We start from the raw sequence: 21,589 nt of genomic DNA, 5'->3' as shown, positions 1-21,589 counted from the left end.
ATTGACTTAAATGAGAGGATGGTGGGAATAAAATGATCACATTTGTCCCGCCTATTTATGACAAAGGGTTTTTAGCCCAATTCTTCCCTTTAAAAGAAGCGTATTGAATTTTTGGCGTTTAAAAAACAACCAAAATGGGGAAAATTCAAGAATATTTGGTAGCTCGGAGGAGCAGTGGTGGTTAAATGTCAACAACGATGTATTTCCTCAAACACAGAGGAAGACATATTCCTTGCAAGAATTTAATTGCACTATTACAGCAAAAGAAACTTTAACTGCTAAAAGTCACAATATTATAATTATTACCGATATAAGTGCATGAGAGGGATGGAACACCAAAATTCTTAATTTCCCTCATGCATTAATTTATATATTTCTTCATTTCTCTGTCACTTTCTTGACTATATATATATTCTTGTAGTTACTCGCCCTCCCTCTCAAATATTTGTATTTAATGTTGGATCCCGGTTTTCTACACGCCCAAACGCAGCGGAAGTTTTAAAATTTTTATTTATTTTGACAATCAAAATATGTTTGGACGTCCGTATGATTTTAACAAACATTCATAGGGCGTTAGAATTTTATACCTTTGGTGATTAAATCACACGGCTCCAACTATTCCGGGTTTAGCGGAGATAGCTCTTGATGAAAATCGCTACGAACTTTCTTCAATTCTTCTAATCAGGTCCAAGACCAGAAGATTTGTTCCTCTTTCAAATAGCACTAGAATATTTGAAAGAAGATTTTACGTTGAGATTAAAAATTTGAGAGATGACTCAAATCTTTTTCTCTTGAAAAATGGTCAAAAATATTTTTGAGAATTTTCAAGTGATTTTCGTGTATCACCCTTGGGAGAGATGGAGGCTACCTTTTTTTTTTTTATTTATATATTAAAAACAAGAGCTTTTAACCTAAATTTCATAATTATGGATTTAGGTCCCTTAATTAAATCCAATGGGCTTTGTTAATTAAATGCACTAGTCAAACTAGTTTAATTAATTATATTAAAGTCCATTAAGAACTTTAATCATTTAATATGTTGGACTTGTACTACTACAAGCCCATAAAACATATATCTCATCATATTTAATTTAATATTTAATAAACTCAACCTTTGAGCTTAATAAATTAAATATATTATAAATTCAATATTTGAATTTAATATTACAAATTCAACTCCTTGAATTTACCACCTCCAAAATTTAATATTTAATAAACTCAACTTTTGAGTTTAATAAATTAAATCCTCAAATTTTTTAAATTCAACTCCTTGAATTTATTCTCTCCAAATTTCATAAATTCAACTTCTTGAATTTATTATCTTATAAATTCAACTCCTTGAATTTATTTTCTCAAAATTTAATTATCATAAATTCAACTCCTTGAATTTACTATATCATAATATAAATTCAAATCATTGAATTTATTCTCTCAACGGGAACAAACGATCCAGTGCTTGTGTGACCCTCAATGGTTCAGGGATACAGCTAGCCGTGGGTTCACAACTCTTTGTGATTCAGGACATAATCTTTTATCCGGGCTTACCCTAGTTAGCCCCATTCTTTTCATCAACGCCTTGATCAAGAATGTCAGAACTCATTTCTGATTGCACCCATCGGATCATGGTAAGAGCGTCTAGTAGCATCGCCTCATGATCCCCTAGGTATCACTGATAGTGCCTGCAAGAACCAGCCGATTATGATTAACGTACAGTACGGTCCCTTCATCTCATATATCCCGATCGAATCTGCAACCATTGGTTCATCGAGGGTTGCATATTAATTCGATGACTATGTGATAACTATAATAGTGGCATCGCGTGTACTATTGGAGAACTCCTTCTCCTACGTACATCTCATACTCTGGCCAGAGATTCCATGCACTATTATTTCATTAGATCACATAGGATATCCACACCCGCAGGTGAGCGGTGAATCCCCGACTACAATGCACTGGCTCCTATATGTGTCGCAACTATACCCAACCTTGCCACCTGATGACTCTCCTGGAGCCGGTAAACGAGTCAAAGCACAGCCCTAGCATATAGAGCCTCAGTGTTGTCCCGGGTCGTAAGGACTAATGGTGTACAATCATAACCACATACTTATCCTCTCGATGAATGATAACCACTTGGAAAGTCCGAGAGAGGGTTGTTCGGTATAATCATCGTATGACTACCCATCTGTATGTTTGGACATATCTATGCCCTTACCAAGAAACGCAGTACACAACATCACAGATGCTAGTCTCGAGCTCAAGCGGCCTTTATCCCTGTTTTAGGCGGCTGAATCGACTAGGAACGAATTTAGAATATGCAGTGTTTACAAATGAGTTTCAACATCGAATTACGATTCATTTGTATTAAAGCATAATCAAGGACTTTATCTATGCTGTTTGCATGGTTGTACAGATAAAGTATAACAAGACCATAAAAAGTTAAATTATATTAAAATAAAGATTGTTTATTACAACTGAGTCAATAAAATCCCTAGCCAACCGTTGGCTTGCAGGGCATCTACTCTAACAATCTCCCACTTGCCCTAGAGCCAACTACCCTTAATCCCATTGCTTCGCGATGCTTTTCAAACAATGGTCCTGGCAAGGGCTATGTAAGTGGATCAGTAACATTATCTGCAGAGGGGAGTCTTTCGACTGATATGTCTCCTCTTCCCACAATCTCCAGTATGATGTGGAACTTCCTCAGTAATATTTGGATCGCTGATGAGACCTTGGTTCCTTTGCTTGCGCAATGGCACCAGTGTTGTCCCAGTACAACGGGACTGGATCAACTCAATTAGGAATAATGCCCAACTCTTGAACAAAATTCCTCATCCAAACTGCCTCTTTGGCTGCATCAGATGCAACAATGTATTCGGCTTCAGTGGTGGAATCCGCAATGGTGTCTTGCTTGGAACCTTTCCAAAAGACAGCCGCACCATATAGCATGAATACAAAGCCAGAGGTAGATTTCGAATCATCTACGTCACATTGGAAGCTAGAATCCGTTTAGCATTCCAATTTCAATTCTCCACCCCATAGACCATGAACAAGTTCTTAGTCCTTCTCAAGTACTTAAGAATATCTTTCACGGCCTTCCAATGCATTGGACCAGGGTTCGCCTTATATCTGCTTGTAACACTCATAACGTAAGCAACATCAGGACGTGTCGATATCATACCATACATGATACTACCAATAGCTGACGCATATGGAATACGTGTCATCATCTCTATCTCTTCATCAGTTTTGGGACACAAAGCTTTAGATAGAGCAATATCATGACACATTGGTAAGTATCCTCTCTTGGACTCTTCCATAGAGAATCGTTTTATAATGGTATCAATATAGGTGGCTTGGGTGAGTCCGAACATCCTCTTTGATCTATCTCTATAGATTTGTATTCCCAATACATAGGATGCTTCACCCATGTCTTTCATGGAGAATTTTCAGGCCAACCAAACTTTAGTTGATTGCAATAATCTCACATCATTCCCAATGAGCAGGATATCATCAACATAAAGTACTAGGAATGTCACTACACTCCCACTAACCTTCTTGTACACGCACGGTTCCTCAGGATTCTTAGCAAAACCAAACTCTTTGATAGTGTTATCAAATCTGAGGTTCCAACTCCTTGACTCCTGCTTGAGACCATATATTGATCTCTGAAGTTTGCATACCTTATGCTCACTTCCTACTGATGTGTATCCTTCAGATTGAGACATATAAATTTCTTTTTTTTTTTATGTCTCTATTGAGTAATGCAGTCTTTACATTCATTTGCCATATCTCATAGTCATACTATGCTGCTATGGCTAGTAGTATTCTAATGGACTTAAACATAACAAGTGGTGAAAAAGTTTTCTCAAAGACAACTCCTTGCCTTTGAGTATAACCTTTTCCAAGTAGTCTTGCTTTGAAGGTCAATACCTTCCCTTTCGCCACAAGCTTTCTTTTGTAGATCCATTTGCACCCTATAGGAACGATTCCATCAGGTTGATCCACCAATGTCCAGACTTGGTTTGAATACATAGAGTCCATTTTTGACTGCATGGCTTCAAGCCATTTGGTTGAATCAGTATCAGATATTGCTTCCTTAAAGTTCATTGGATCATATCCAACACAAGACTCATCATGGTCTTGTTCATGAAGAAGCATATATCTAGCAGGTAGTCTAATAACACTATCAGACCTCCTAGGAGCTTGTACTTCAACTAGTGGTTGTTGGAGATTAGGTTCAACTACTATAGTTGAGGGAGTATCTTGAATTTCTTCAAGTTCCATCATCTTGCCTTTTTCTATCTAATAGAAATTACTTTTCCAAAAAAAAAGGTGGCATTTTTTTTTTTTTGAAACAAACATTTTTGCTTCATTGGGACGATAGAAATAATACCCAACAAAATTCTTTGGATATCCTACAAAGTAGCACAAAGTGGATCTACTATCCAATTTGTCTCCCACTGTCTGCTTCACGTAAGCAAGACATCTCCATGTTATCTCGTAAGAATATTTGGGAGTTTTTCTCATCCATATCTCATATGGTGTTTATCCACTGTTTTAGTATAGACATTATTCAACAACATTGCCGCAGTTTCAAGCGCAAAGCTCCAAAACGATGTAGGCGATTCAGTGAATCTCATCATTGATCGAACCATGTCCAACAAGGTTCGCTTATGACGTTCAGAAACACCATTCAATTGTGGTGTTGCTGGTGGAGTCCACTGTGAGAGAATCTCATTCTCTTTTAGATAACCCAAAAAATCAGCACTTAAGTATTCTCCACCTCGATCAGATCGAAATGCCTTAATACTTCTTTCTTGATGATTTTCTACTTTAGATCTGAATTCTTTGAACTTTTCAAATGCTTCAGATTTGTGTTTTATCAAATAAACACACCCATACATCGAATGGTCATCAGTAAAGGTAATGAAGTAGGATTACCCATATTTTGTGCTAACACTTAGCGGGCCACAAACGTCTGTGTGGATCAAATCCAGTAGACCATGTGCATGTTCCACGTTTCCATTGAATGGAGTCTTAGTCATTTTTCCTTTTAGACATGACTTACAAGCATGTAGAGAATTTATGTCTGACAAGTCAAACATGTCCTTCTCCCACTAGCTTGTGCATCCTTCTTTGGGAAATATGACCTAGTCTAGCGTGCCATATTTGTGTGGGATTTGGATCATCTAACTTTCTTTTGTTTGTTGTTGAAATCATGTTTACTCGGACATTCACTTATCATTTCCAGAACATTTCTGGCGCATATAATTTCTTATGTCCCGACTTCTTGCAGTGAAATAAATATGTTCTGACTTATCGGGCTTTGTAGGCCTTTTAAGTTTCTTTCAGAGTTTGCCTCTTATTGAGATTGTTTTTCTTGTGAGGGGCAGAACATTTCTTTCCCTTACCTTGTGGGCCATTTTCGTCTGACGAGATGCCCATAAGAAAAACAATAATTTCATGTTTTATGGTGATCTTATAAGTTATAAGCGTATTGACTAGCTCATCAAGGCTATCATCTATCTTATTCAATTCACCATAACCCCGTCAAATGAGGAAGAGAAAGACAACAAATTGATGTTATCTAGTAACTCGTTAGGAATCACATATTCCAGGCCCACCACATTCTTAGCAAGCCCAGTCATACGTACACCACGCTCATGGGCCAAAGCCCTGTCTTGCGTGCGTGTAGTCATGAGCTCCTTGAAAGTGGTGTGCATAGTTTCATGCACCATGCAACTCTTGCACGAACATTCGAATGTCAGCAGCATTCAAAATTTCCTCAAACTGTCCATACAGTTCATTTGACGTAAAAGCGAGCATGTTACACTTTAGCTTGCATACTATGGTCCTACCATCTTGCATGCTTTGTCAGTTCAGCAGGACTGACATTAGTGTGTATGCCATTTTCTCCGAATTCAGAACAATTTTCCCAACCAGTCTTGAAAATTAGATTCGGTTAGCTTGTTAATAACAAAATTGGATTATGTGACGAAATCGAAAAATATACTGATATGGAAACAGAATAATTGTTGCTGATTATTTTAAAATAATTTTAAGATATAAATATGGATTTCATTTTATAAATTACCCTCCTACTATTTTGACATTTCCACCACCTTCTGATGAAAAAAAGAAATCGTATTTCCTTAGTAGGCACGTAGAGTCCAATTAGCCAATTATAATCCTGAATAATATCAGCCAATTATAATTTCTAAAAGGTAGAGTCCAATTGCATCCCTATGCAACCTCCGCGTGTTTTGCCTCACGTTTAATAAGGACCCAATAATATGACGTCGTTTATTTTCGCGTGTCAAACAAACCCATCAATATTGAAATGTAGTAGACGGTCGCCATTAGTTCCCCCAATAATATGAGCCGAAGTCATGGGAGTTCCACTCAATTCACATCATATGTCCGGTGGAAGTCACAGCTTTCCGGCGTACAGGCATCCCCAATAATATGAGCAGACACTGTCCGCGGGTAGCGATCAACATGCAACCACGGTTGATGGAAGGCAAGGAAAAATTAAACTCTTTTAATTTTTACTTTTCCGGCTTGATATAAATTTTGAATCATATTCAAAATGAGGGATTTTAATTTTAAAAATGTCTCATCATTTTAATTTAAAATCGCTTGCCACGAGTTTGTATGTTTGCCGGATTCATGCAACTATATTATATAATAATATACATACATGCATACTACTATATATCACATATATATCATAATATGACATTAAACAATAAATAAGGATGATCGATCGCCAACACTATTAGATCCATGTGAGCCAGACATGGATCCAGGTCCAAAACCTAGGTGAATGCAGGGATGCAAATGCAACAATTACAAGAGCTTCCAATATTTTACATGTCTTCATCTTGATCATCGGGCCCACCATCTTCCAGTCTTGATCTCCCACTATTTCTAATAATTACAATTAAATAGCCATGGCACATAAGGGATACATCTCATGGGGTGAGTACGGGCCATAAATCAGGCCCACTTTAATAATATCAAATATTAATAAAAAAAAAACCGAATAAAACAGTAAAATATCCTAACATACACCAAACACATTGGTCAATGCTCTCGATCATCCTTCATGCATTTAATATCAAATATTAACATCAATTAATTAAACAAATTTAATTAACTGTTCAATCATATATCTAATAATTTATCACTAACCACCACAATTATTAAAAAATTTAATAAATTAAATAAACTCCTTTATTTAATTTTCAATTAAATCAATAATAATTGATTTCTTGTAAGAACTCATTTTTACCATAAATAATTAAAATCATATTCTAATTATTTATTTCACAAGAAAATTATTAATTTTTCAAAAATTAATTTCCAAAATAAAAATTGAATCAATTTTCAAAAATATCAATTTTACCCAAAAATTTGAAAAATCAGAAAATCGCACCCTAGGCCCAAACAATTCAAGCCCATTATTCAGCGCGCTTCCCGAGACGCTCCCGGGCATCCGCCCGCCCACTGCCCGAACGTTTCGGGCAGCGGCAGCGGCCCTGTGCGCGCAGAACGCGCACAGGCGCGCCGACGCCGCGCGCAGGCGTCGGACGCCTGCGCTAGCGCTGTGCGCGCAGGCGTCGGACGCCTGCGCTAGCGCTGTGCGCGCAGGCGTCGGGCGCCTGCGCTAGCGCGGTGCGCGCAGGCGTCCGGCGCCTGCGCGCACGCTTCGCGCTGCCGTGCGCGGCCCTGCGCGCACGGACTGCCCGGAACAGTTCCGGGCAGATTTAATTTTTTTTTTATTTCGAAAATCTGGAAAAAAATAAATTTTCGTGGTGCTAAATTTATGAAAAATTTTATTGTGTGGTTAGAAATAAATTATTCAATATCAAAACCATACGATTTAGAAAAACCTTGGTTCTGATACCACTGTAGGATCCCGGTTTTCTACACGCCCAAACGCAGCGGAAGTTTTAAAATTTTTATTTATTTTAAATCTCATGGATGATTATTCGGAAAATTCAATTTAATTTTCTAGCTAAAAATCATTAATTAGCACTCTTATGTATGTATGAACCAACACTTCAGAGTATATATCTATATCTTGATTTATGGCTGGAGAAATATTTGCTTGTACATGTGAAAATCAATGTTTATTCAGATCAAGAGAACTCCCATTAAATTTTAATTTTATATATATATATATATATATATATATATATATATATCGTGTGTGTCTAGAGGTTGAAAGTGACATAGACGCACATGCATGCATGACAATCTTATCTTGTCTTACATATATAATACACGCAATAATCAAACTTGGCGTATATCACACGGTTCAACCCAAATCCCAAATACCAACAAATTAGAGAGCACAGAAGAACAAGGTAAAACAAATTTTAAGCCCTCAGACTCTCTTTCCATCCCCCTCTTCTTTTGCCCCCACTAAATTCTACGTTCTCCAGTTTAAGAATTTGTACAGATTCCAGTAAGTTTCGTTCAGCTTCTTTTTGCCAAAAATCTTGAGTTTCTACTTCAGATTATCGCAGTTTCGAAAATATTTTTTAGCCTCTTGAGTATACATTTATATATAACATTGATCACAATGCTTCAGCCATGGGTTAATCAAGATAATTATTTTGTAGTAAATTTTACCAAACTAGATCCTTTGTTTATTCTTGTCATCGTTCTAATACTGGAGTTGTTTTGCTTGATAATCACTGCTAAGTGCTATCTTTATCTTAAATCAGAAATTATATTCCTCCCTTCTGATTGTCGCTAATACCTTTGTTTGTTTTGGATATTTTTCTAAGAATATATATAGTTTGCACGTTAGATATGGGAAGAGGGAAGATAGAAGTGAAGAGGATTGAGAACAACACGAGCAGGCAAGTCACGTTTTCGAAACGGAGAGCCGGGTTGATGAAGAAGACGCATGAGCTTTCTGTGCTATGTGATGCTCAGATTGGACTCATAGTTTTCTCTAGCAAAGGCAAGCTCACTGAATACTGCACCCCTCAGTTGAGGTAAATTTATTTAAGAAATAATATTATCATGAAACTCCCCTTCTTTTTTTCAAGTTATGAATTTGTTTTAGGTTTTTTTAAAAGGGTTTCTTGAAATATATATTAGGTGGATATCTGTGGTCATGATTATGATTAAGTCTTTTGAATTTGATCTAATATTTTTACCACGCACACACAAAAGTGAATTAGCCCTATTAATTATTTTTTCTTTGTTTATTCCCTTTTCTCATTAACTATATTATTGAAGGCATTGATTTTGTTGTTTAGGCCTAAAGTAACAATAGTCTTCAAGGGTTTCCTCATTCCTGAATTAGTTTCATTTGATTGTGGACTATACAATTTCATACATGGTGGATTAGTATATAAAATATTTCGAAACCACCAAATTAATGGTCTAAAAAAATGTTTTCAAGAGAAGGCAAAATTGTTGATTATACCTTAGCTTTTAATCTTTGTATTTGATTTAAAGGACTAGCTAGTCAGTCAAAATTAAGAATTATTATTCCAGTTTACTCACCAAAACAAATAAATTCTACATGTAAAAAGAATTTTCATGAGAAAATAGACTAAATTAAATTTGGCGTAGAAAAGTTAGGGATTTGGAAGAACTTGAGTTATGATCAGGTGTGTGTACGTGTGTGTCACGAACTGATGTCTTCATTTTAATTAAATATTTTTTTTTACAGCATGAAGCAAATGATAGATAGGTACGTGCAGGCCAAAGGGATTTCTTTGTCAGATGGAAACAATCGGACAGGACCAGCCCCGTACAATGTATACAAACTTAAGTATATCATAACTATTGTTCGTGTGTCTGAACACAGATAATTAATATTTCTGTGTCGTTTATAATTAAATAAATTTATATATACATATATTAATTCCAGGATCAGATGTTCAAAGAACTAACACAAATGAAAAGGCAAACTTTGAATCTTCAATTAACCCTTCAGAGATACAAAGGAGATGATTTGAGCAGCGTGCAATTCGAGGAACTTCGCCAACTCGAACAGCAGCTTGAGCACTCAGTCGACAAGGTTCGCGCCCGGAAGGTAGATTTATTTATATTGGTTTTCGTGATGATCATTTTGGTAGTGTACATATATTTATCATCAATTGTTGGATTAAATGCATGAACGCAGTTTCAGCTACTTCACGAGCAACTGGAAAATCTGAAGAAGACGGTAAATAAATTTTGTTTAATTATCAATCTCTTTTCCCTGTAAATAATATTAAGTCGATATGCATCATTTCAGTAACTTTTGTTCCAAATAATCTTCTTCAGGAATTAATGCTGGAGAAGGAAAATCAAGAAATGTACCATTGGGTACTGTAAAATCTATCTTTTAATCAATACCCTTTAAATCAAATTAGCTTCTGAGTCGACTCAAAAACTTTGACAAAATTTTATTTATTGCGATGTATATATATATTTCTACAGTTAATGGGCAGTCAGATTCAGAAACAAGCAGAAATAGAGCACAATCAAGAGGCCATGAAAGAGCTGAGATTGATGGAACAACAGCCATTATTGAACCAGTTTCCATTCTTTGGAGAAGATATTGTGGAGCAGCCAAGTTCTGAGCTACAATTAGCAACTCTGCAGCACCCACAACCCTATAGGTTGCAGCCCACTCATCCTAATCTTCAAGATTTCGGCACGTCGGTACGTACGTAACACGAATACATCATTTTTGTATGAATTTGGTATGACTTTTGAAATATATATATCCTTTGTTGGATATTATTTCGCAGAGTGAATATGGCACCACTTGAGAGGGACTCGTGATTTCACGGGAGATCATTTAATTTCTTCAAGGTTCTATGATGGGCTTGTGAGTAAAATCTAAACGTAGGATTATATATGTTTGCAATTAATCGTTTAAGAAAATTTATCTTGAAAGTTTCAGGCAGGTGCGTGCATTAATGTAGTTAGTAGTAGTAAGTGTTGATCACATGTGAAAATTTAAGTACTCTTTAATGTAGATGTTCCTTTAATATCCCTACATGTTATAACATAAATTCAAACTAGCGATTCGATGAACCCGTGCTTATATAATATTTTTTATTATTGTTATTTTTTAGAGTTAAAATAAGTTATGTTTTAATTTATATTCATGCAAAACAATATATAACATTAAAAACACAAAAAGATAATGTGACAGAATAATTATTAAATTAATTAAAAATAAAGGTGTTAATAGTAATTTCGAAGTGGAGATACCAAGTTAGTTAGTTATTACAAGGGGCTCTATTTATAATAAAATACTAGTACATCGATAATATTTTTTATAATTCATTTAATTTATATTTAAATGAGGCTCAAAATATAATTAGAAAAAATAATGAGGGACTACACTGTAATTTTGATATATAAATTAAAAAAAAAATTGAAAAATAAAAGAATAAAAAAATGAGCTCAATAAAAATTGAACATATAACCTAAACTTCAAGAAACAATTACTCTATCCGCTGAACTACATATAATTTAAATTAAAATTTTAATTATTAAAAGAGACCATGACACCAAAGTTAGTTACTCTAAGTGTCTCAAACTTAATAAAATGATATAGATATGAGTATGTCTCTTGTGAGACGGGTCAATCTACCGATATTCACAATAAAAATTAATACTCTTAGCATAAAAAGTAATACTTTTTCATGGATGATCCAAATAAGATATTCGTCTCACAAAATACGACCCGTGAGACCGTCTCACATAAGTTTTTGCCAAAATTATATATAGTATATATACATTTATATACACTTCAATAATATGTAAACCATTCTCAAAATTATATTTTAAAAGATGAATTTGAGAATGTAATAATTATGTGATTATTTTTTATGAAATAAATATATATTTTGTATCATAAGCATTTAGGGGAATTTTTTTTTAAAAAAAAATGGGAGGGTTATTTGCACATAATTTTTTGTTAAATGTGCCCAATATATTAAACATAAAAAAGTCTTCAAGCATATAAATAACTAACATACTTAAACTATAATTTGGTATTTAGTATGCATTTGTACAAAAGTAATTAATAGAGTTCAAAATAATATGTTTTTTTCCCCTTCAAACTGTGAAGTTAATCTCGAGAAGACATATCAGTAAGTTTTCAAACTTAAAGAAAATATATTTTAGGTAGCGTAACTCTTTGAAAATTCTTGGATATGTTAGAAAATATTTCTACCGAATAGTTTTTTGGGATATTTTCCATTAACTAATGAGTGGCAATTGCAAGTCAGAACCCAAAGGTTTCAAAAGAAACATAATATTTCTCAGCGTAATCATTCTTTATTGAATAATAATTTATTATATATATATACACACACAGGTGCTTTAGAATATATTTTGTGTCGAAATTTTTCTTCACGAGATTATGACATAATTCTGCATACAGATGCATTTGAAATATTTATAATCCGAGTCGCAAGAGACAAGTAAAAGCGTGACAAATTTTCCAAGCTCTATATTTCAAAGTCAAATTTCACTTTTGTGCCTAAATATTCAAATCTAACTGAAATAATTTCCCAAAAACAATATATAGATTCAAATTTTCAAAATATATTTATAAAAGTACAGTTCAAGCTACAAAGATATATATAATTCTAGCAACATTTTTAGCAAAATTATTTTCAAGTAAATATTTAGAGGGTGGGAAAGATATTGTACAAACATGGTATTGACCCCCATAAATTGATGGGGGAGCTACCATGCTTAATTTTGTTTATCCAATGGTTATGATAAGTGTAGCACATGACTTGATGGGAAAACATGAGTATAAATATATAAAATCAGTTATTTTTAAAACATGATAACTTTTTCTATTGTATTTCAAAAAAACCATGGCTCTGTTGTCTAGATCTGTTGACTCAACTGACGTAGTTTGTAGGTTACTACGTTAAATTTGAAAATTTACCCAATACGTATCCAAAATGTAGCAATTCTAAGTTCTCCATCACAAATAATAAAAACAATAATGTTGTTGATTCCATAATCATTGATCATGGAAAACTTAAGGACAAGATTGGAAACAATAGCCTACAAGTAAAATTTATGGTAACATACATTATTTAATTAAATGGCAAACATAAACAAAATTTTATTCAGGTTGAATTTGGAATTCTAAATAAGAATTATTAGGTAAAAGAAAAGATTTTATAGGACTTACATCGACTGTCGCAATATTTCATAAACAGAGATGAGATTACATGGAGAAAAATCTATACGCGTTTTTTGACTCACATCAAATACTTAAAAATGGGCAGTTTTCTCCCCTTGTCACGCGATATTCATAACTCTGATAAATTCTTGAATGAAAAGAAACTACTAAAATTAAAACCGGATTCCTTCCATGAAAGTATGTTTCTCGAAAATCATCGAATCAAATCAAACCTAACCAACCAATGATCAAGAAACAGTCTTGAAGGGCTTGTAAACCTTAAGATCAGATACTACTCCTGCAAACGAGCCCACAGCAGCAGCAATCGAAATGATCAAACAAGCAGCACTCAAAATCTGCAAACCGATCCATCTTGAGCTCCATTTAGGAATCTTCTTTTGTGCAATGTACATCTCCACTGGAAAATAAACGGTCAGTGGCCAAAACCCGAACGCACCAAGGATCCCCACAACATCGTTAAAGAAAGGCATCAACATTGAAATCACAGTCGTTATGATCACGAAAATGGTCCTCCATACGAGCCTGAATAAGTTCAGTTTAAACGATTTGAATCCTGGAACAGGGACCGCGATCTCTTTCGTGATGAACTTGCTGTTTGGGAACCATTCCGCCATAGTTTTCTCGATGAACGCGAAGAGGGGTTGGCTGTAAACTTGGTATGCGCCGACTAGGTGAACAACTATGGCTATGTTGGCAATGTCGAGAAGCCAGTAGGGGTTGTAGAAGCCGAAACCGGTGAGGAGGTTTCCAGGGGAGCTGTCTCCGAATGCTGCATAGCCAAAGCAACCACATAACATGTAGAAAACTGTTGTCACGGCTACGCTCAGGAATGTGGCTTTCTTCATTGTTTTGTGCTCTGATGGTGGAGATTTTATTGTATCCTGTAATGAAAGAAAGTAGATTACATGATTACTAAAACCATTAGAGCAAGTGAATTGATAATGATTTCATATTTTGAGGTACACAATGAAGTTTTTAGTTCAAATAAATATACCTGAATTTCAATAAGAATGAGGGAGTAAGAGTAGGCAAAAGCTATGGCTCCAAATGCTTGAAAACTCCTCCAGATCTTTTGAGTTTCGGTGACTGTTCCAATACTTACTCCAGTGAGACTTCCTCGAATTTTACCATTTTCTGTAATTAAAAAATTCGATATTGATAAAAACAAATATACTTCTTTATGAAAAAACATTTCTAAAATCCAACTAGGGAAAAATTTTATTTTTATTTTGTTGAAAAATAAATCACCTGCAACTTTGCCAATTCCAAGGCCTAAACCAATCGTAGAATAAGTGAAGGACATTATTGCAGCAACAATTGAAAGCCACCAAATCTGATTAAAATCTGGGATCTGTGAGAAAAATATTTCTATCACGCCAAATGCAATCATATAAGGATTGCTCGAAACTCTGCAAGGGCTGTCATCTCCTTTTGAGTGGAAGCAATTAGACTTCTGAATTGCCCTGTTCCATTAGTTCGCATATAGATTAGAATACTAATATCCTGAAAATTATATTTTAAAAGAAAATCTTTAAATGTTGTTTGATTCTTACATCATGCTTATAGATGATGCAATGGTGTAACCAACGGCAACTCCAAAAAGATTCAAATACTGAATTGCCCCACAAACTTTAACCTGGAACCCTCCTGCAATTCCAAGAAAATTCCAAATAATCTTCTGAACTCATATTTTATATTATATAAGACTACAAGCTCCTGTATCGAGAATATATACCCAAATTGGCTCTAACAGCATCCATGTAAGTGTAGTTTCTCTTCCCGTTGTTCAGGTCGCCGGAGCGGTAACATGACGCCAGAAGGGTAGAGGTGTAATAGGTCACAAAAGAGAACAAGAACAAGACAGTAGGACCAGCAATCCACCCCAATTGAGCAGTGGCCCAAGCCAAGGACAAAACACCAGAACCAATCACAGCTGTTATGATATGAGCACTTGCGGTCCAGATAGTACCTGTTCACAGCAGATGGAGAAAAAGTTCAAGAACATATATTTACCTGATAGAAAATTGAAATCTTGACTGAATAAATCACATATAAATTAATTTTTTTTATAAAATATACCGGTTCTTTTGAGGCGACCGTCGTCGTCGTAACACTTGAACCCAACCTGATCAGTAGCTACATTAATGGAGACGTCAAAGGCTTGTCGTTGATGATTCTGCGTCGATCCTGTATTCTCAGCAGGCATCTTTTTAATTTTTTTTTTTTTGTCGAGAATCCGAAAAGAAAGAATATATTAAATTTATTTTCAGAAGATATATAGTTCCACGGAGGGAGACAAGAAAGTGCGAAGATCAATCAGAGTATTGAATGCTCTAGTTTCTCTTCAGAAATTCTGTGCATGGAAACGGCACCAGTCCAAACAAATCTCTCGACTGTAGTTTAATTTAATCCACTCCAAGAAATTGTCACGCTTTTCAAGAAAATATCAAAAAAGGAGTGGATTCTCGAATTTGTTTGAAGATGGAGAGCGGAGTGGGCGGTATATATAAGAGAAGAAAGAAGAAGTTGGCTGAAGCCAGGTGAAATTATAATCACATCTACACTAGGACAAAAGAAACCCGTGTTGTCAACGAGTAGACTGCCCCACTAAATTTGAGCCTGGAAAATGGATTATATAAATATTGTAATTATTTGATTCAAAAAGGGTTCCTAATATTCAATTTCTCCTGATCAAAATATTAAGTTTTGGAATAATTTTTTGTTTAGTACGTTTCTTTACAATTTTAGTACCATATGTTATAAAATTTCAATTTTAGTATTGCATCTTACGATTTTTTGTAATTTTAGTCATTTTTTCATCGAGATTGTTGTTATTGACATTGATCAACGTCATATCAGCGCTGCTATTGGTTCCCATCAGTGCCACACTAGAAAAATGATTAAAATTGTCAGACAAAAAACAAAAACTGAAATTTGGCTACATAAAATACCAAAATAACACCGAGAACAATTACCCAAAAAACAATTTCCCCTTTACATTTTATGTAGTTTTGTTTCTAAATTTTAGATTTTTTTTGGAAGAAACTTTTAAAAATTTAAGACTCCTGATTAAATTCAAAGTTACCACCTTCCTTTAATCAACCCACCCCCTCCTCTTCCCTACCCACTCTATCTATCTAACTAGTAATACATATCGTGTCATATTCAATAAATATCATGCAACTAATGTTTACAGAATAAAGGTCAGATTATGGAGAGTAACTCTTTCTCCTCATGCTGAGGAACATACTCATAATTAGTGTAAGAGATCCATGTATTTTGGTAGTAAATCATATTCTTATAGAAGAAACAAAGTGAGAGGTGAAATTGGATTTTGCGATTGTTTTTGTTGAGGCTAATTTTCAATTGCGAGTGCGCCTTATCATTGGACTAAAAGTGGCAAAGCAGAAAATAATGAGATTCACTTTTACAAGCCATTACACAATGTCATAAATAACATGTGTTTTGATCCGAAACTATCAAGTTGATTATTACTAGACATATATACGAGTAACTCTCGTGAGGATCCAAATTCGTGACGTGACAAAAAAAATAATATTTTTGACATAAAAAGTAATATTTTTCATGAAACGAGTTGGATTAGATATTCGTCTCACAAAACTGATATGTGACACGATCAAATAGAACCAAATATATTATCAGTGATGAATGAAAGTATGTATTCAGGAGAAAATCTTCAATTTCTTTCTCTACTATATGTTTTGAGTGGGTAGTTAAAATAAATATATTTTATGATATACGTGTGCATCAGTTTGATAATTTATAAGCATATTATAATTATAAATTAAAGTAACTAAAATTATATTGTGAATATGTCCTATTAGAACCTTTGAATCAAGACAAATTACATGTTACGGCTTCTCCGGCATCCTTTCAACCGGAATATGGATCTTCATCGTTATTAATTATTCATCCCTAAATAATAATATTTCCAAATTTTATACTGTCAGGTATTTATAACTTATACGTCGCATGCACTACTATAAATTTATTTTAAATTAATAATAAATGCGCAAGCAAGTGGCATCATAATCCTTATACATTAATAATTAATTAAAAAAACAGTTAAAAAGAATCATAGTCTGCGTTAATTAAGAAATTAAACCTTAAAAAAAACGTGTTACACTACAAAATAAATTACCTTAATCAGTGGCACTAATAAAAGGTTAATTCGAAAAAACTCTAAAATATGTAGCATTATATGGATATGAAATAAATCTAGTTTGGGTCATATCCATATCTTGCATGAATGATTTATTTCAATTAAATGTGAGAAAATTTATTTAATTCTACTTGTAAATTTAATAATAATCAGTTTATTTTGTTTGGTCCACTAGATATAGACAAGATTTTTTTGATTAACTTACTGCAATTTATGTATAAATTAATTAATTTATTCACTTATTTAATTTTAAAAAATATTTTATGTGGAGAGATATGATTCCACCGATTCGTTAATTTTTTCACAAAATACGAATGGTACAGCAATATTAATTCGATAATGTTATAATAGATCAGTAATAATGGTTGATAACCTGATTTAATTTATTTTAATTATATTCCATCTAAATTATTTATAAATTTCAAAATAGATGGATATATATCGACCCCGCATAACCATTAATGTTACGTTCGTCAAAAAAGTGATGGAGATTTACAGGCAGGCTGAAATAGCTGACTCCAAATTTTCTTTTCAAGGAGTATTACGTACTTAAGATATATTAGAATCTTGTGCTTTTTCCTAATCTATTTCTTTTACATTCTCACGATAAGCATTCATAGGCTACTTGTTATATTATATTATACCCTTTCTTAAATATATATGATTAAATACTCGTATAAAATCTCAAGTAATTATCCCTAATATTCGTGTTCGAATCCACGAAGACTATTTCGAACCCTAAATACTGATAAATATATAAAAAAAAAATATCCAATAAAATAATTAAATTTATCTTATAAACACTTGTTTTAATTTTTCCACGTGTGCCCGCAATTCAAGAAACAAATAAACTAAACTTAGATTAGTATAATAATATTTTTTTATTAATTTATAAAAATTAAGTCAGTGGGCAGGTTCTCTCCTCTTTTTCTACTCGTAACAGTTAATATACCTGCCGTGAAGGGAAAAAATTATCCGAATAAAATATTTATCTACTTTTTCTTCACCCATGCTTGAATTTTTTAGCTAATGTTTCTTCTTTTGATTCCATGAGAAGTCGCGAATAGACGCTGAATTTGAAAAACATGAGCTTGAAAACTTTAGTGATTAACTATGTTTAAAATTCATTTAAATATAAAATTATATAATATACTTTGACAAATCTTGAACAAGTTGATTTCTTATTATATTATATTATATATATTGAGGGGAAAAGTTTGGTTCACTGTATCTTGTTCTAGATGCACTGTTAAAGTTTAAAAAATTATTTATTTTCATAAAAAAGATAAAATAGATTAATCAAGAAAAAAAATGAAATGAATTAAAGTTGTTCTTTTTTTTCCCTATAATATAATGATATGATCGATACAGGGTCTCCTTTTTAACTACTTCGCTGTCAGCATACTTGGCTAGTCGGTGCAAACCTACTCGAATAAAGTATTAAATTACAAGATTCAATTGATACATATTTTCGATTATCAAATCTATTAGTCAATTTTCAAAATATTTCCCTTTTTTAATTAACAAATTACCTTTTCACCTGAGTAAAAATGTAGCCAAATTCCCAATAAAATAATTATAGTTGGACTAAGTTATTAATATCGAAAAATTTACTCTAAACAAAATCTAAATATAAATATACACAGATGATATTTAGGTATGCTCTGTTAATATCTTGATAATGTTATTACAATTATATATATATAATTAAAATATTATATATAGAAAAATATAATATACCCTTGTAATTTTGACTATATTTTCGAACATTTTTTCAATATTTTTACTATTTGTTATTACATATAACAAATATCAAATAACAGGCTAACCAAAATTTAAACTTTTTAATTTATGATTATTTTTTGTGAAATTTTTTTGCGGATATAGACATTTCTCTTGTTTTCTATATTTGTACAACACTACAAAGATGAAAGAAGATAGCCGTAATTTTTAAAATTTATTAGGATCTTTTTGTAATGGAAGAAAACCTCAAAAGAGGTGGACATAATTAACCTTAAAATAAACATAAACCAATATAACTAGGATTCGAACCCAAAATCCGCTCCACAAGTGAGAGTATTTGGGGTTTAAAAAATTTCAAGGGGTAAAAATAAATATTATAAAAAAATATAATCAATTTTAACCTCTAATAAATAAAATTTTAAAATTATTGGCTCCGTTTCTAGTAGTCAACCGGGCACGTTAACCAAGTTGTGGGTTTCCCTAACATGCACTTTTTAGCCACGCCGTGGTGTCCACACAATTAATGTATCAATCGAGAAAATAGATACATCGGTGATATTACGTGAAAATGACTCGTTTTTGTTCATTTTTAATGTGAATGCAAATAAAATCTTCCTAATATTCCAAATTCGAATCAACGTGAAATAACTTCTAAACTAGGGTTCAATACGTGTACATATTAGTTTTCGAATTTATTGTACGATAATGAATCAAAGTTCTACGTAAAAATGTTTTGTTAATGATCGATTGTAAGGACTCGACCTTGTGAGAATAATACAATTTGTCGAAGTATGTTCCATTGATTTTTGAGTCGTCAACTATGATCAATTATGTATGAGTATACAAAATATATAAAACCACCGAAAATTTTATTGGTAATAAAAGTTTAAATATTTGATATGATAAAGTTAGCGAATTATTAAATCATTTTTTAATTTTAGATTTAAATATATTTATAGCGAATAATAAATTCAAAAAGTTTGACATAAGATTAGTTTATCTTCAGTTCGTCGGATTAATTTGGTTCTCAAATGATTTTTCTAAAGGTAGATTCTAAATGAATTAATCCGAGAAATCCATTGAAATTATAAAGATAAAGATGTTAGTTAAGGAATTTGAATTCAGAAAGAAGCTATATTTATGAAATAAACAAATACACTTGAAATGTTATGATTTCTAATCAATAAACCAAATTAAAATTTAATTAAATACTTGTTTTTAGTTGTAAGTTTTTTTAAAAAAAATAAAGTTAATTGGTCAAACATAAAAATTCATACCAGTGCAAATTAATTATTATTTTTTTCTTTTTAAAGAATTAAAAACAATTGTGTCTAATTTGTAATTATGGCTAGAGAACTTATATTTATTATGTCGCATTGAAATCTGTTGATTTTGACATATGAATTGACTTTGATCAATACGACAGTACCGTAATTAATTGAACCAGTAATTAAACAATATTGTACCTTATACGTTGAAATTAAATCAAATCAAAACATGGCTCAGGTCAATATGATATTAAAAAAAGGTAAAAAAAAAAGACTATTTAGTTTTGAGTTCTTTGTTTGATTATCAAAAGTATTATGTAAGGAATGAGACATGAGTAGCTTAATCAATTGTAAATTTGTAATACTTTAATTTCATTTGCTAACTATATATATATATATATATATTAATATTAATCAAAATAAATTTGATCTTTAAGCTCCGAAATTAATATTGTTGGGATTTCGTAAAAAAAAATTAACTTTTTCGATATAACCTTGAACCGGATATGTCCCATCAGCCCGTCCATATTGAACGGTGAGAAAAAGGTCAACCATGAGAACGGTGGGGTCCAAAAGAGACCATAAATCCACTACGACGGTCAACTGTGGCGGTCTCTAAAAATATGAAACAATTGCAAGTTGCCGCCCGGGAACAACGGAAAGCAACAAGATTTTCAACCCAATTTCCTACATTATTTAAAATCAATTGAATGTGATGTATTTTCACTACCATATCATTAGGGATGTAATCGAGTCGAGTCGAGCCGAACTCTTGAATGTTTGAGCTTGGTTCGTTTATAATCGAGCCGAGCTCGAGATTTATTTAACGAATATATGCATGGCTCACGAGCTTATTCAAGCCTTTATCGAGCCTAAACAAGCTTAATAAATATGAATTATACATTTAAATTTTCATTAAATTAATTAAAAAGTAAATTATATATTTAAAGAAAAATATATTATTCTTATTAAATTTTGTAAATTTATTATAATAAATAAATTTAATAGATTTTTCTATATATTTCATAAATAATATGCAAAATCAATAAATCAAATATCAAAACTATTATTTTTTCATCTAAAAGATTACTCATGAACTTATTAACGAACATGTTCACGAGCTAACGAGCCGAATACCATAAAGCTTGAGTTTGGTTTGTTTATCTTAACGAGCCTCATTAAACGAGCTCAAACGAG

The 21,589-nt window shown here is 32.8% G+C and overlaps 2 protein-coding genes across 2 annotated transcripts; one reads left to right on the top strand and one right to left on the bottom strand.

The window, feature by feature from the left end:
* Window positions 1–8,375: 8,375 nt before the first annotated feature.
* On the top strand, window positions 8,376–11,056 carry LOC142533336 (MADS-box protein defh21-like). The gene is made up of 8 exons (XM_075640076.1): window positions 8,376–8,473; window positions 8,799–9,011; window positions 9,698–9,785; window positions 9,899–10,063; window positions 10,154–10,195; window positions 10,297–10,338; window positions 10,453–10,677; window positions 10,767–11,056. Exons 2-8 carry the CDS (start codon window positions 8,824–8,826, stop codon window positions 10,785–10,787), a joined length of 771 nt encoding a protein of 256 aa, XP_075496191.1. The 5' UTR covers window positions 8,376–8,473; window positions 8,799–8,823; the 3' UTR covers window positions 10,788–11,056.
* A 2,070-nt stretch (window positions 11,057–13,126) lies between these two features.
* On the bottom strand, window positions 13,127–15,683 carry LOC142533280 (amino acid permease 3-like). The gene is made up of 6 exons (XM_075639994.1): window positions 15,278–15,683; window positions 14,934–15,167; window positions 14,752–14,845; window positions 14,447–14,661; window positions 14,193–14,332; window positions 13,127–14,079 (listed from the first exon to the last, which is right to left on the bottom strand). Exons 1-6 carry the CDS (start codon window positions 15,402–15,404, stop codon window positions 13,426–13,428), a joined length of 1,464 nt encoding a protein of 487 aa, XP_075496109.1. The 5' UTR covers window positions 15,405–15,683; the 3' UTR covers window positions 13,127–13,425.
* Between the last annotated feature and the right edge of the window lie 5,906 nt (window positions 15,684–21,589).

The sequence above is a fragment of the Primulina tabacum genome, chromosome 18 (assembly GCF_025594145.1).
Source record: "Primulina tabacum isolate GXHZ01 chromosome 18, ASM2559414v2, whole genome shotgun sequence".
NCBI lineage: Eukaryota > Viridiplantae > Streptophyta > Magnoliopsida > Lamiales > Gesneriaceae > Primulina > Primulina tabacum.
The sequence above is the reverse complement of the archived record's forward strand: the minus strand, read 5'-3'. Positions and strand labels throughout refer to the sequence as shown.

Bases quoted from the DNA above. Each gene is read 5' to 3' on its own strand.
- LOC142533336 (XM_075640076.1), top strand. From the start codon at position 8,824: ATGGGAAGAGGGAAGATAGAAGTGAAGAGGATTGAGAACAACACGAGC. The intron at 9,012-9,697 runs GTAAATTTATTT...TTTTTTTTACAG, and splicing joins TACTGCACCCCTCAGTTGAG to CATGAAGCAAATGATAGATA. The intron at 10,064-10,153 runs GTAGATTTATTT...GCATGAACGCAG, and splicing joins ACAAGGTTCGCGCCCGGAAG to TTTCAGCTACTTCACGAGCA.
- LOC142533280 (XM_075639994.1), bottom strand. From the start codon at position 15,404: ATGCCTGCTGAGAATACAGGATCGACGCAGAATCATCAACGACAAGCC. The intron at 14,846-14,933 runs GTATATATTCTC...TTGGAATTGCAG, and splicing joins TGCTGTTAGAGCCAATTTGG to GAGGGTTCCAGGTTAAAGTT. The intron at 14,080-14,192 runs GTATATTTATTT...CTTTCATTACAG, and splicing joins TCATTCTTATTGAAATTCAG to GATACAATAAAATCTCCACC.